Genomic DNA, 15627 nt, shown 5'->3' with positions numbered 1-15627 from the left:
CTTCATTTACTTACATAAGCTTGTTGCACACAGGTGGTAAAAAGGCTGCCTTGTTTTCTTCTATCCATTGTCTGACATTCACAAGAAGCTCCATGGTCCACCAGCTACTAGGAGGCTTTTGAGGAAGATGTGGGAGTTTGCACAGTGCTCATTCTGTAAGCAAACCACAGAAGCAACTTGGTCCCCAGAGCTCAGGATTGGTTGGTAGGGGAGGTGTCTGCGGGCTTGAGTGTCAAAGGGGACAGGTCCATCAGCCAAAGGTTACTTTGGAAAGAGTGCTAATGCTCAAGCTGCTTAGCTAATAATTGACCGGTGCTTTTTAAAAATGTATTTTCATCTGAGGCTCATTCCACTTCATTCTCTTGGCTGAATCAAATGTTACCTCTCTAGAGAAACTGTCTTGTTACATCGAGTTATGAAAACTTGGGCATGTCTAATACAGAAACAGCAAGTTTCAAAGTCAAATGCAAATCGAGAGACAGTGCTCAAAGTTCGGTTACATGCACAGAGTAGATACTAAATGTATTTTTGTACATAACTATCTGTGTTTCAGGCTTAATAATAGCCCTATTTCCTTTTCCCACCTCCCCTCAAGCTTCTTAGGCCAAATGATTATGTGACTGAAAACACTGGGAACTACGTTTACAAGATAACAAAAATAAATGTCTCTTGCATTTTTAAGACTAAAAGCAGCTGTTCATAAATGTTAATTTTATTTAGCCCTACTCCTTGCCACTACTGTGGCAGGGCTTGTTGGAGAGCTGACTGTGGTTCTGTGATGCCCTTCAGGAAAATGTAGCATGCTATCATAAAACTAGCAGGCGAACAAGAAATGGATAATTATCAGGCATTCCTTGACTGTAATAGTCTTTATCCCCCCACTAATTTCTTTTCTGTATCTATGGAGTTCCTACTGGATTGCTTGCTGCTTTCTTTCCCCCTCATTACTCCAATTTAACACCACCACTCTTTTCAGGCTTTGAATATATGAAATGGGTGACTGTAAAAACAAACATGACAGAATGTCTCAGCTTTTTATTTGCTCTTACTGCAGCTTAGTCTTATGACAATATACTGTGTTCAACATGTTGGTGTGCATGGGAGTAGGAGTATCATCTGATTTATTTAGAAGTTGGCTATACATCCTCGATGACCTGTGCCTAAGAGCTGTGCAGCTTCTGGACTGAAGAGTCAGGATGCTGGAACTGTACATACTGGGGTGTTCTTCAGCTTATACCAATATAACTTTCCTATGGCAGGGGAGAAAAAAAAAAGTGTCAGAGTCTGAGTTGAAACCAATGCTATAGTAAGTATGAGAGCGAGTCTGCTTTACTTTTATCTCTGCTACTTCTTTGCAGTTTAGTTTAAATTACTTACATAATCGATGTAAGAAAACTCCACTTATTTTAGGAAAAAAAAGGATTCACGTGGGGATTATAGCTCTGTTATATGATTACAGTCAGTATGGTATTGGCAACACTTTCCTCTGAAATAAGCCCAAAATACTTATTATTTCACTCAATTATTTTAAAAGAAAAAAAAAAAAGTAACATATTATTTATTTAGTATATGAAATTTCCACCATTAGAGCACTGTGGTGAGACATCACTGCATAGCATATTCATTAGGCACAGTTTTGGACTTACAGACAAGAACATTTTGGTGCTTTCTGTTCTGTAGGCTGCTGGCACGCTATTTAGCTGTGAAGGAAAGCAATCTTCCATTTAAAAGGCACTTTCACTGAGGGGATTGTGACCCAGCCAGGAGAAATGAAGACACTTTTAATGATAGTGATTTTGTAAAGCTCTACCTCATCATTAGTAAGGGATTGTGGAGCAGGACTCCATTTGTCAGACATGAAAGCAGAGACTGTCCAAATCAGCAAGGATTCACAGCAAGGAAAAACACATACTGTTTTTGATAAAGCCAATATTAATGTGCATGTTTTACCTGTAGGGTTATTCTGTCTCAACCCCCTACTCTCATCTCTAGTCTCCTCTATTTTTCCTGCTAGGCAGCATACAAGGCATTATTAGATGCAGAGAACGCTATGTCAGTGATAGTGATACAGGGACCTGTATTATTGTAAAAGTACCATATGTAAAAGTACAAAACTAAGAAGTAATCAGCCTACTTTTTGCATTATGGGTGTGGGGAAAATTGTTAATAGGGAAAAACAAACAAACAAACAAACACCTGAATGTGCTTTCTCTTTTATTTTTTGGTCAGTTCTGTGCTTTTCGTGTCCCAAAACATTCCTTGAGAAACAACACGAATGAAGTACTTTTTAAACTGAAAACATCATTTATATATTATTTTTTTAAAAATCCTGTGTGGTGTGAAATAAAAATTGAAATTGGTAATAAATGTATGATGGGAGCCCAAGTGAAGTTTTGTTCCCACTTATGAACTGGTTAACGTGGCCAAGTTCACACTGTTTTTTATTCATAAACACACTCTCAAGGGCCTCAGTCAGAGCTGGTTGTGACAAATGTGAAAAACAACAAAAAAGCCCAACTGGATCACATTGCAAAGCAGAAGAATTAAAGATCCCACAGCATTTGCTTCAGTCCTTGCTATCACTGTCATTTTAATGGGAAGGCTGATTAAAATACAACAGCGCTGATTATCATCTATATAAAATCACAGGCATATTCACTGAGTTCTCCCTCTTGTCTACAGCTGAACCTGCAATAAAGATCATTCACAGCTTCAGCTTTAATTCATGCTGACAATTTTGTACTTGCTTAAGATGCACCTGTTTGGATGGAATTATATTCACGGCAGTCCTTGCATAATGTATTTTATTTGACAGCGTAGTGATGCACTGGTGAGGGTGATGAAGAAAACTGCAGTATCGATACCCAAGTGCTCTTGCAGCACTGCACAGGCATGCACTCTGTTATGACAGGTCTGGAACTTTCTGATTTGCCCATAGTAAAGCAGATGCAAAAACAAACAAACAAACAGCTCTTTCTGGTTTCTAAGTAATAAATGGTGTATATATTGTGCTGTTTCTGTGCATAAATAATGGTTACATTCAGTGTTTTCATCTCGGCGGTCCTCCCGGCGTCCGGCCACACTTCCGCGCCGCAGAAAGGCCGAGCTTTTCCCGCGGCCGCCATGCGGCCCCACGGCCGGCGGACACCCAGGGAGGGAGGGTTTTGTGCCCGCTCCGCGGCTGCTCTCCGCCCTCCCGCGCTTCGTAGCGCCGCCCTCCCGGGAGCGAGGAGGCTGCCAGCCCGGTTCCCCGGAGGGCTGTGCCGCTGGTAACGGCGAGAGCGCGGCGCTGGCAAGAAGCCGAGGCGCGGCGGGGCCGTGACAGGACGTAGGGCGCAGGCAAGAAGGCCGCTGTTCTTCCCCCGCCCGGGCTGGGAGAGTGCTTGATAAAGCGTTCGGGAGGAGTTGGTGTCAGGGCTCCAGTGGCGCAATCGGTTAGCGCGCGGTACTTATACAGCAGTACTAAAGCCGAGCAATGCCGAGGTTGTGAGTTCGAGCCTCACCTGGAGCACAGTGCTTTTTGGGAGAAAGGAAGGGCTTTTTTTGAGACGGCTCCTGAGGAGGAAATGGAGGAGCTCATAAGCCTACGGAAAAATTATACGTGAGCCCCTAAGCGTGTCCCTGCTGATACGGAGGTGTCGGACCTTATGTGTGCACGGATCCTTTCTGCATGTTCTAGAAGCAGGGGGGAAGCGGACACACACACAGGAAGTGCTTGCATGAGGCACTTTATCTATACATTTGGCACTAGACATGCTAACACAGATGTGCATTTCATTCTTCTATGGAGCAGCTTTTTAGTGTGGAGTAGTCAACGTTTTGGTAAAGCTGCATATGCCACCTTGCAGGGAATGAAGGTTGCTTTTATAGTAGGTTATTTAACACAGCACTAACTACTGACTGCTGCAGTCACTACAAGCGATCCCTTCCTTTGCCTCCTTCAGCATGCATATTCACCATAACTGCTCATTAATACGGTAATGTTTTGCAACGTACTCCAGAGCACGAAGGAAAAGAACTCAAATTGTTTTAGATTTGCTTTCATAATTGGAGAAGTGGCAAGGCTGGAGAAAAAGAGTGATTTCTTTCAGAAAGAGAAAGTTGGAGGATATTTCTGAAGCATTAAAGCTTGTAAAAATGTCTGTTAGCATCTACTTAATCTACTTTTATAGCACTGTAATATAAAAAGTTCACCAAGAACCTTGGGATTGTGCAGTCAGAGGCATCACTGTTGCCCATGGGTGTGTTACTGCAGGCACAGAAGCTCCTCTTCTAATTTTAATTCTTGAGTTGCCACATCTTCCCTATCCTATTGACCATCTTGGCCCCTCTGAATTTTTCACCATTTATTATGGTGATGGTACACTTGTGGCTGAGCTGTGCAACATATCGGTATGATGAGGCCTAAATAACCAGAGAACAGATACAATTCACATTCTGCTTGCTGTTTCGTGTTTTCAGCTTTATGCATGAGTACGTCAGAATGATGGTGAGTGAAGACAGGATGGAGTAATGTTTACAGAGATGTTAATGTAGTAAAAACATATATATACGAAAGTGCTGTTTCTATGCAACTGAAAAGAAGAATAGCAGAGAGCCTGTTGTTTGTGATGGCAGATGAAACCTGCTCCCCAGGTTGGACCCACCTTTTTGAAGACATTGGGAAAAATACTACTTCCTCTACGAAAAGGAGCCTTATGTTTGTAATAAGGATTTTGGATTGGTTTGCTGATGGTGAGAACACAATTTTTGCCTTATCCAAGGAGCGCAAAATGGACGCTATTTGCTGCATTCACAGCAGCAGCCCAACTTCTCTGTAATGTGCTTCTGCTGCACCAGAGAGAGCAGCAGGACAAGCAGTAAGAATTACACAGTGCTGTGGCTACCTTCATCCTTGTGATCCTTCCTTGGCCTATGTTCTCTCTCACAGGAGATTCCTGTCCTGCCTCTGAAGAAAATAAATAAATGAATGAAAAGACCAAAATTGTCATGTGAGCAACACCTGTTTGCACTCCTGCAGCAGAAGTCTACACTGCTGATTGGTTCCATTGTTTAACACCTGAGAGAGATCTCAGATGGGGATTTCACAGTGGAAATCGTATGAAATCAGGACAGCTAATGGGGAATTCACTCAGCTTGCACAACAAAAGGATATTATTTACCTGCTTATAATGTTTGTTCGTGAAACAAATTGCACAGAACTTCTAGAAAAGCTGCTGGGCCATGAGGTAAGATAAATTAAAGCATCTGAGGAGAGGTGTGACTCTTTATGGCCTGTCTGCAGACACCTGGTGGTGTGAGGATATCCCTTTGTTCTGGTGTGGGTACCCTGAGTCTTGCTGCCAGCCTCTTGAGGCCTGAGGAAGAAGGATACTATTTTGGAGCAGAGGTTAGTGAATTTATGTTTTCTTTTGGGTGGTTAGGAGGATGTTGTGGACTGGTTGGCCTGTATTATGTTATTTACTTGTCTCTTTGCTCTGGTGAAACAGCGAGGTTGGGTGTCCTGGTGAGGTTGCTCAGGTTGTGTGCTTCTAGAGTTTCAGGCTTGGGAAGCCCTGGTCTTGCTTTCTGCTCTCTCCAGCTCTGACAAAGTGCATGTCTGCCTACTTTCATTTGAAAGTATTTTCCTGAAAAGTGGGTGTCTTTAAGGCTTAGAAAAGTATGTATTCTTGTTTATTCTAAAGGTTTTATTTGTTTTGTTGGGCTTCCAGGCATGTATGTGTATGTACATCTACCCTTACATTGCTACTACGGTGTCTGTATGTGATTGGTATTTTCTGACACTTTAAGTAGAATGATACATCATGCAAATGTTTTCTGGGTATATGGTGCTAGATGTACTAAGGTGATGTAGAGAGAGGTGATTCCTCTTCTCCTTCCTGCTTCTTGTCCCTGGTAACAGTTTATTTAGCAGCTTCTCATTCTCCTTTTAATAGCAGACAGCCAGATGCTGTTAGTGCTTCTCAGACCTGCTGCTGTGTGTTGCTGTCCTCATAGATGACCGTAGTTTGGCCAGGGCTGCAACTGGTGTGTGTCTCAGACAGTGCCCTGGGCATTTCTGGAAGCATTCTCAGGAAGGAAGGTTTCTCTGTTCTGGTACTATGGTTCTTCTGTTCTGGCCTGTTTATCTAGGGATGCATGTATTGTATCCTGTACCATGGTTTTTTTATTTTTCCACACGTGGACATCAAGCTTGCAGGCCTGTAGCTCCCTAGCTCCTCTGAAATCCTTCCAGAGCTCTTCTAAAGAGGTCCCTTTCTTTTAAGTTATTGTTGTTTTTCATTCAGTGTTTAGTATGGACTTATGGTTACTTTATGGTATTTTTCTGATCTTCTTGAGTTCCTTCTCACTGTCTGGAAACAGAGATTATTTTATAGATTCATAGAGAAACTAGTATACCTGTAACTTATTGCTAGAGGAAGAATTTTACAAAGATTCATCTGTTGTGTGGTTGTGAATGATAAGTAACAATCAGTTTATGGGGCAGGTTTTACATTTGCGTATTTCTTGCATGGGATGTCCCACTGGAATGGGAGATGCTGGATGGTAGGAGAAGATAAGACAGAGTATTGCACGTAATTATTTATTATTCTTTATACAGCTTCTTGCTATTTATTCTGCCTGTTGTATGTTTTTGTAGTCCTGATCTTTGTGGGGCTCTTGAGTGCTGGCTTAATACAATTTGAGTGTATCAATCTTGAAGTTTCCACCGCACCGATTTTAGTGTACTCCAAAACACGTCTGTAAAACATTATGATGAAGACTTGGTCTGCTTAATTATTTTGAAACCGAAGTAATATTTTAGTCTTCATAAATAGCAAATAAGAACATGCGTTTCTTAACTTTTCCAATAGATGGCACTGTGATCCCACAGTGAAAAAGAAAAACCCAAGCAAGTGTTCCCAGACATCCTAAAAATAGAAATTGCTTGCAAATGTTTGGTTGTGAGCAGCAGAGAACAATAGGCAAAAATTCCAAGGGTAATTCCAAGATAAACCAACTCAACTGGAGGTATAGGTACTTTTTTGCTGGTGATTTATTTTTCTTTTGTGTATAACATCTTGAGGAGCTTTCGGAAATTAAAATCTGTTGATTAGTTGTGCTGAGACTGAGGTGTATAGGATGTCTCATGTTTTTAGAAGTCTGTATGAATTCAGTACTGTTTCAAAGTGCTGGTATAGCAGGCCCATCTTGGACTTTTCTAAACAAACCTACTCAAGAAAAGCTGCTGTTAGAGGCTCTCTTGCAGAGCTGCCTAAAGTCCAGTTGGCTGCTTCGTGTTGAGGATTCCCATACTGTGGAGATAGTAAATATAAATAGTATAGATATAAATAGTAAAGAAACAACAGCTGGAAGGGAAGGAATATGGTATAGATGCTTGCAAACCAAGAGGAAGGACTTGTTTAACCCAAATCTTAATATGCAGCTGAGGAAAAGGATAATAAAGGGCAGTCCAGTAGAAAAGCTCATTAGGAGGATTCATGTATTGGTCCTTGAACCCCAGATTGTAAAGGTAACAAGAGTGATATGACAGAGGGTAGGAAGACAAAGAAAGAAAAGCAGAAGAGAATGGGAGGGTAGGTAACAGAAAATAGATGAGGAAGCTTTTTCGAGAGCGTTGTCTGGTTAAGGGTGTATGAATACGCTGTAAAGGGCAGTGAAGAACAAATCAATAAGCTTGAGCCAGTTGTTCTAGCTTAACAGAGTCCTTATAGAAAGCAAATTAGCCTGCACGTTTTGCTTGAGAAAAGAGTGATCCTGAGGCAGTTTTTCTTTGTGTATTTTGAGCAGTTACTTCAGTGTTCCAATGTAAGGGAACCCTCAGCCTCTCTAGGGGTTAGAGCGGGTGTGGGAGGGCTGGAGAGCTCAGCTTTCTGGCTTGAAAAAGGAAGGAAGTGGATAATCAGTACTGGTGTTTGTGCCCATTTAATTTTCTTGCTTACGCTGAGTTTCCTGTGTTAGGTTATGCTTTTAAGGTGGAAAAAGACTCCTGTTTTTTCCAAATAGTTTTGGTTCAGCCTAAATATTTGAAACCTTGGAAAAGGCTCAAGACACAGCAAGACAAACTAAACCAAACCCAGAGAAAGAACAAGCTGGGAAAGTAGCTGAAATGGCAGGGGGAGAGTCTGTGGTTACAAATTTTGGTGGGGACGTGTTCCCAAGAAGGACAGAATCAAGCCTGTACTGTCTGCTTCAGCTGGGAGACCTTTCATTCTGAGACAGCAGATTTAGGGTATCGTTAGGAAATGTATAATATGAATATTATTAGGGAAATGACAATTTTTGATGGCTTATTTTTTTGGAAAATAATGTATAAAATACGTGGGACACTGCCACAAGGTCATGCAGGTTTATGATGTAGCTTGAAGTCAGGTGTTTTTCGAGTATTGGAGAGAGACTGTCAGATTGATCACAAACATCAACAACTAAAATTATTTGCAAGGTAGAGGATAATAAAAAAAAATCTGAGTCAGTTGACTTCACTGCATGCATTTACTGTCTGTATATACTAGCCATTGGGATAAGCACTTTAGTTAATCAATTATAATCCTTAAAACTAAGCACTGTTTGCTCACTGTTTAAAGGAGGGCATTTGTTTGTCTTTAAGGAGTGTCACATCAGACTTGTTTGAGCAAGTGTGAAGCCCAGTTAATATTAAAGCTGTTATTAATGCAATTGTATGTGGCATTGTTTGTGAACTACATTCTGGAAAATGTATCTGCTGCTTTTGCATACACTCCTATGCTACTGTGGCAGGCTGAAAGTGTTTTACAAGTGAAGATATGTCCACCCTGTTTGGGGTGCTTTTGTAGGAAAATGATAATAGATTTGAGGGTGCTCTCAGTCAACAGAGGCAGAGATTATATCTACAAAGTGCCCAGGCCTGAGGCTTGGGGATTTGCTTTTGTGTATACTCAGAGGCACTTGCAGATGGGCTCAGCTTCAGTAGGAGAAGCATGCCTTGAAGCTGGTGTTATTCTGAGGAAAGCACGAAGCATCCTTGCATATCTTACCTTCCCTCTCCCCATCTACATCTCCCTGTGTCTGAGCAGGCAGCAAGCACTTTTGGAGAACAGCTCTAAGGATTTTATATTAGACTACAAGCTCTATACCAGCTGCCTTGTGTTGATATGACTGCAGATGTTGCCCTTTGAATCCTTCTGTGAATTGCTTCGGATGTACTGGGTTTCCCAGGGGGCTCATGTGGACATGCACAGCTGTAGAGTGGTCACAGCTGGGGTACTGGTGCCTGCTCAGTGGGCAAGCCCTTCATTGAACATATTATGTCTCTTATTCTAGTCCTCTGAAGCTAGAGACTTCTGTTTCATTAGTTTCAAGTGCACTATGTTCTGTCTTCATTCTTGTAGACAAATTTGTTAATTGACAATTTGAGGTACTTGCCTCGGCACCTTTAGATGCCTGATTATCAGAATGCCTGACAGGATTTGCATACTCTTAAAACACTTGGCCAAACTTTCAAGGCTCCTTAGGGCACATCTGTGTGATATTGGTGCTTGTCTACTTGGTTCTAAGCATCTGGAGATTGCAAAAACTATTTTTTATTGCAAGTGTAATGTATTAGAGGTGCTCTTATGTGAGAGCATTTACACTGAGGTTTGGAAAATCAGTATTTGCAACTTGTGCTTTCTTTTTGCTGTTTCTTGTCTCTGTACATTAGACTCAGTGTTGTAACTCTATGCAGTTATTTCACTAACCACTGCTGAAGAATGCTGTCCTGTCTGAAAACTCTGGCTATCCCATGCCCATGTGCTCTTGAATACCCAGACTCGCTAGCTGTGGCTTGCAGTTTCTGTGAGGCAGATGTAGAAACTGATCAGATAACTTGCACGTGGGTGTGTTTAAAGTTGTCTATGGACAGTGGTGCAGCTAGTTTCACGTTTTTGGGTGCATGAAACTCAAGTTTTGTGAGGTAGTTGAACTTAAAATCATGTTGATGTTTGGACATTTCCCATAGATGACAGAAAGCATTCCAATTGCAGCCTGTCATCCAAACGCTTCCAAAATTAAAGATCAAACTGTCAAGCAATTGAGATGATCTGTCTTTGAAATATAGTTTTAAAGTTTAATATGAGTACATTAATACAAATGAGTATGTTTTTACCACGTCTGTGTATTTGCCTCATGCTCTAGAAGTGGATGAAGTTTGACCCAAAATAATGGGAAGCTTACATCTGTCTGAAAGGAAACCAGAAATTTCATGGGACTTTAAAGTATGATCCACAGCATCGTTCAGTGTATGTGGTTTTTGGCATGATTCGGCAGTAAATAGTAGTTGAAAACAGAAATGTGAATTATAGGGTAAATAACTCTGACCAAAGAAGGGCCTCCTCCTTATGCATATACAATACAGGTAATGGAAGTAGTAAAATACAGTTGCTGGGAAGAAGAGCAGCAGTTTGGAATGTATTAATTCACCATTAGCAGCTAAAACTATTGAAATGATCCTTGGGGATAACATCTGAAATGAGAGGGCATAATACACTCTTCTGTATCTATATGTGCATGCTGAGCAGTAAATAATGTGAAGACTGCTGCACTTGGCAGGCATCATTTTGGAGGAGACATTCTGTACTGCAGGCACTGGGTTGCCAGATGTAAGTGGCATAAGGCTGCTTTGATAGAAGATCTAATGAATGTTTGTGAATTGACTTCTTAAAAGCATTCTGTTTTTGTAAAGAGTTGACCATTGGGCTAGATGCGTTGCACCCTGGCAGAAGAGAATTTCTTAATGCTAAATTGTTTTTCTTGTCTGACTCTACATTTTATTTAGTATTTTACTAGGTAGATGGTACTGGTTACTGACCTAAGACTCATCTTGTAGTAAATACATAGAGAGCTACCTTAACTATGTTACTGTGCGTGATTTGAAATGATAATGCTTTCTATTTAGGCAAAAAAAAAAGTCAACATTGTGCTGATAGAAATGTTTGGGTAGCAGTTTGCCTCAGATGTCTGGATTCCATTTGTTTCAAGGGGAAAGAAGGGGTTGTTCAGAAATCCACAGGATCTTTCCTCAATTGCTGTGCAAATGCAGAATGAGCTGTTAGCACAGTAACTTCTCTAGCTTGGGTATACTGGAGTTGCTCTTTGAGCTCATGTTGCCTTGGCTTAATGTGTGCCAGGCTTTTCACAATGGGGTGGGTTATCAGCGGTGCCTGAGATCTGTAGAGCCATGAGCTGCAGAAAACAGCTAGCAGTACTAATCACAAATAGCCCATGATGAGCTGCTCCTTCAAGAAGACTTCCTTTTGATACATGCTAATTAGAAGACTGCAGTTCCTTGATGTCTCTAATGAAATCTGGTTTGAAATACAAATGTGACTTTAATTTTTGCATTGAATACTTCTGTGTATTGTGTTTCTTGTTTTCTCTGGAAGCTAATCCATTGAATAATAAGGTGAAAATTCCTGTAGCTTACTCTTCTAAATGGCTGCTGGACAATATAAGTAGGGTTTAAGGATCAGTTTGGAAAGGAACTCAGACCAGAAGTTTCCAATAACAGTTGTGGTTTGGATACAGTTGAAATGAGAACAGTGCATCTAAATTCAGTTGTACTTGCATTGACTGAGTAATAATCTTAGAGTAGATGTGAACAATATGCATTGGATACTAACAAGCCATATCCTGGAAGAAAAATGTAACCAATATATACAAATTAGAGAGGAAAAGCTGGTAGTGATGAAAGTGCTGGTCCTGGCTGTCCTGCTCAATAAATGATTTTGAAAGAGTATTAGCGGCATTAGTAGTAGTTAAATTTAACTATCTGGCTTAGTGTCTATGAGATGTTCTTTTAAAAGGGGGGAGAAAAAAATAAGTAGTAGCAATTAAATACCAGTTAGGAGAATGTAATCATTGAAATTTGTCGGTGAACCTACCTGGAAGGTCAACTGTGTTCTATGCTGCATTAAAGAAGGAGTGGCCAGCGGGGAGAGGGAGGTGATGGTCCCCTCTAATCAGCTCTTGTGAGCCTCATCTGTAGTATTGCATCCAGGCCTGGGGCCCCCAGAAAAGGAAGGATGTGGAGCTCTTATACCAGGTCCAGAGGAGGGCCACTAAGATGATCAGAGGGCTGGAGCACCTCTCCTATGAGGAAAGGTTGAGGGACCTGGGATTGTTTAGCTTGGAGAAGAGAAGGCTCTAGGGAGACCTCATTGTGGCCTGTATTTGAAGGGGGTGTTTAAACAGGAGGGGGAATGGCTGTTTACAAGGTTGGATAGTGTTGGGGGCAATGGTCTCAAACTGAGACGGGGAGGTTTCGGTTAGATATTAGGAGGAAGTTTTTCACACAGAGGGTGGTGATGCACTTGAACATGTTGCCCAAGGAGGCTGTGAATGCCCCATCCCTGGGTGCATTCAAGTCCAGGCTGGATGTGGCTCTGGGAAGCCTGGTATGGTGGCTGTCAACCCTGCATGTAGCAGAGGGGTTGAAACCAGATGATCACTGTGATTCTTTCCAACCCAGGCCATTCTATGAGTGTTTTGATCTCTGAGCAAAACCTTCTCCCCACCCTGCTAGTACTGCTATAAATAAAACTGTCTTAAAATATACAGTGATAGTATTTCTTGGTAAGCAGTTCATCCTGTAACCAAACTGACAGTCATCAATGGAGCACTTAGGAGTTTATGTTTGGAATTAAGTCCATTTAAGTGCTTCTGGAATGTTCTGGTAGTTTCCTTTTATCGGTGTAAGTGATGCAGCACGAATCCATCATAGTTACTGTGGAGCTGCGTCAAATTAGATGATATGATTGAGGCTGAATTTTTCCTAAGGATTTCTTAAGAAATGAAAAATGATAACAAAGAGGCAGACTTGTTGCTGAATTTGTTTGTCATCCTGTATGTAAAAGAGACCTGTTGTTTTCTGTTTAGCATTCTTCCTTATAGTTCAAAAAGAATATCAGGTACTATTCTAATGCAGTAGTGTTATAATAATTATGTTCTTGTTTACTTTCATGCAAGACATGGAAAAATCAGACTTGAGCTGTTAGGCATCTGTGTAGTAAGGCTGTGCGTAATTAAAATTTGGTGTACAGGCTTTCATCTTTGATTTATCTATATCAATAGACATGGAGGTGCATGTTCACTATATTGTTAAGTAGAGTGATTCAGATTTATACTGGTTTAGTGGGAACAAAAATATCTGGTATGCACTTTCAAGAGTTGTACTAAGATCAACAAAGCTAAGGAGTTTACCCAAGAGGTAACAGTCAAACACTGGAGAATAGCACATGAACTAGAGGCTACTTCATTGATAATACTTGTGCAGACTATGAAAGAACTCAGTACACGTACCCAAATTCATTTGCCATAGCTTATATGGGTTGCAACCAAAATTACATTTGAGTACTTTCATAAAATCACAGAGGGGATCCACAGAGAGCCACTGTGTATGACTTCTGGCTTCACACAGGACCACCCAAAATTCAAACACTGAGAACATGGTCCAAACACTTCTTGAACCCTGACCTGGGCAGCCTGTTCTATGCCCACCACCCTCTGGAACAGACCCTGTTCCCAGCCCCCAGCTGCCCCTCCCCTCACACAGCTGCGTGCTGTTCCCTTATTCCCTTTTGCTGTCACAGAGAGCAGATCTCAGCGCTACAGCCGCCGTGAGGGCTCCCCTCAGCTCCTCTGCTCTGCGCTGAACAAACCCTTGGACGCGTGCTCCTCATACATCCTGCCCTCTAAGAACCTTCACGATTTTTGTAGCCTTTCTTAGGGTGCTTTCTGATTGTTTTATGTCTTTCTTGCGTTGTGGTACCCAAACCTGCACACAGTGTTCAACGTGAAGATGCATCATTATCAGAAGCTTTGCTGCAATACAAAAAGATTGCATCTTTTGCGTTGGTCTTGTTTTTGTTTTTCTTCAGAGCCATTTGGTGTGCAACTTGCTTTGTGTACACCTGAAGGAAGCCACAGATTTGGATGCCTTGTTCCAAAGTTGTCAGATTGTGCATGAAATATTAGTGCTGTGTTGCATGCATCTCATGCAGATTTCTGGGGTTTTAGTGGGTATTGGGTGATCTTCATATTAGTGGGAAGTAGAACTGCTGTCCTTGACTGCAGTTGAATAAATGCTTGACCTAAAAATACTTATTTTGCCCTCACCTTGATGAAATTAAAGAGGTGAATCTTCAAAAGGCTGTGACTGAACCCTTGGAAATAGTTAAAACAAGCAGTATTCAGCAGATGGCAGCATTGTACTCTTTAACTTCATTTTTCCAGCCGTGATTCTGCAGCTCCTTACTGTTAAGCCTGGCAGGAGGTGGCAAACTACGAAGTAATCCGAAACCACTTCTAAAATGTTTTGAAATACAGGTCTTAATAGATGATGATAATTAGGCACTGTTCCAGACGCATGGCTTTCATATGGAAAATACCAGTGTGCTGTGTAAGAAAATGCTACACTAAAAAGTGATACAAGCACACCTAAGTTGTTGTTTGTTTGTTGTTGTTTTTTTGTTAACTCTTTAAGTAATTGCTTTGAGATCATTTATATCAAACAACCTCATTTGTTCTTACTTGTGAAAATATTAGCAAATCTCTTAAAGTTGCCAGACTTCAAACTGGAACCATTTGTGTAGAGCTGTACGTGACTTCCTGCATATTATGTCTTTTAAGACTACAATCTGATTTCTTCTCTAGTAAAAAAATAACACTGACTTTTCCACTGTTGGTTTTGTTTGTTTTTGTTTGTTTGTTTTTTACTATTACTTACAGACAGTTTGCATGTGGATCATCAGAATCCATAACTAAGCAGATGTTACCTTTAAAAGCTTCTGATGGGCAGTGGTTAAAGATTCAGGTGCAATAAAGCAGTTTGATTTTTGTCTAAGAAATCAGCTAAAAATATTGTTTGTACAACCAAGCATGTGCTTTGTGTACAATATACCTGGTCAATTTCTAGCACTAATGGCAAATGGAAAGGTTCCCCAACACCAGCCTTTGTTGATTCATGGGTATTTCAGTATGTGGGTGAAGGAAATAAAGGCTGTTGCTGCTTGCTAGAAGGTTAACTTCAGTGTCCTCTTCAGAGAAAAACTTGTTGTAGATTGAAGTCTATCTATGACGAACTATTGTATACTTAATCCTATACACTTTAAATAACTCACTTTTCATGTATTCTCTTGGGGAGAATACAGAGCTATTTTTAGGTTTGGCACAAGTTACACTTTGAATGGACTGTTTGCAACCAGCTAGTTCTGGTGTAAATGGCAACTCAAAGCAGAAGGCAATAAGAAATGGAAATTGGGTCCTACAAATGCTACTATTCAGACTGAGTTAAAAACGTACTTGCAGATTATGCTCATGAAATTGTTGGGTGGAAGCAAATACTATGAAATGAATGGAATTACAGTGGTCTTTTCTGGAAGCTTTATGAACCTACTTTAGAGTTTGGCATGAAAGTGACTGAAGCGAGGAAATCTTCCTGCTTTTCTTCCCTGTGGGTCAAAAGAATAGTATAAGCAAAGTGAAGTTCAGGCTGAATGATTTGGGTTACCCTCTAGTATAATTCTGCCTTTTGTCACACAAGTGAATTACAATCGAAATTAGGAGGTTGCTCACCTTGGTTTGTTTTTGTTTTTAATCAAAGAGCAGTGCTGC

The 15627-nt window shown here is 40.9% G+C and overlaps 1 protein-coding gene and 1 non-coding gene across 2 annotated transcripts in view; one reads left to right on the top strand and one right to left on the bottom strand.

Annotated features, from left to right (window-relative positions):
• The window catches only part of HAAO (3-hydroxyanthranilate 3,4-dioxygenase), a 31922-nt gene extending 31828 nt beyond the window's left edge, over positions 1–94 (bottom strand). Inside the window, exon 1 of the mRNA XM_072332828.1 lies at positions 15–94. Within this exon, the coding sequence (XP_072188929.1) occupies positions 15–94 (80 nt within the window). The remainder of the gene's footprint in view (positions 1–14) is intronic.
• A 3322-nt stretch (positions 95–3416) lies between these two features.
• TRNAI-UAU (transfer RNA isoleucine (anticodon UAU)) lies at positions 3417–3511 on the top strand. Its single transcript has 2 exons — positions 3417–3454; positions 3476–3511. It is a non-coding gene; the product is annotated as a tRNA-Ile (tRNA).
• The last annotated feature ends 12116 nt before the right edge of the window (positions 3512–15627 follow it).

The sequence above is a fragment of the Excalfactoria chinensis genome, chromosome 3 (genome assembly GCF_039878825.1).
Source record: "Excalfactoria chinensis isolate bCotChi1 chromosome 3, bCotChi1.hap2, whole genome shotgun sequence".
In the NCBI taxonomy this organism is placed as follows: domain Eukaryota; kingdom Metazoa; phylum Chordata; class Aves; order Galliformes; family Phasianidae; genus Excalfactoria; species Excalfactoria chinensis.
This window is presented reverse-complemented; position numbering and strand designations above follow the sequence as displayed.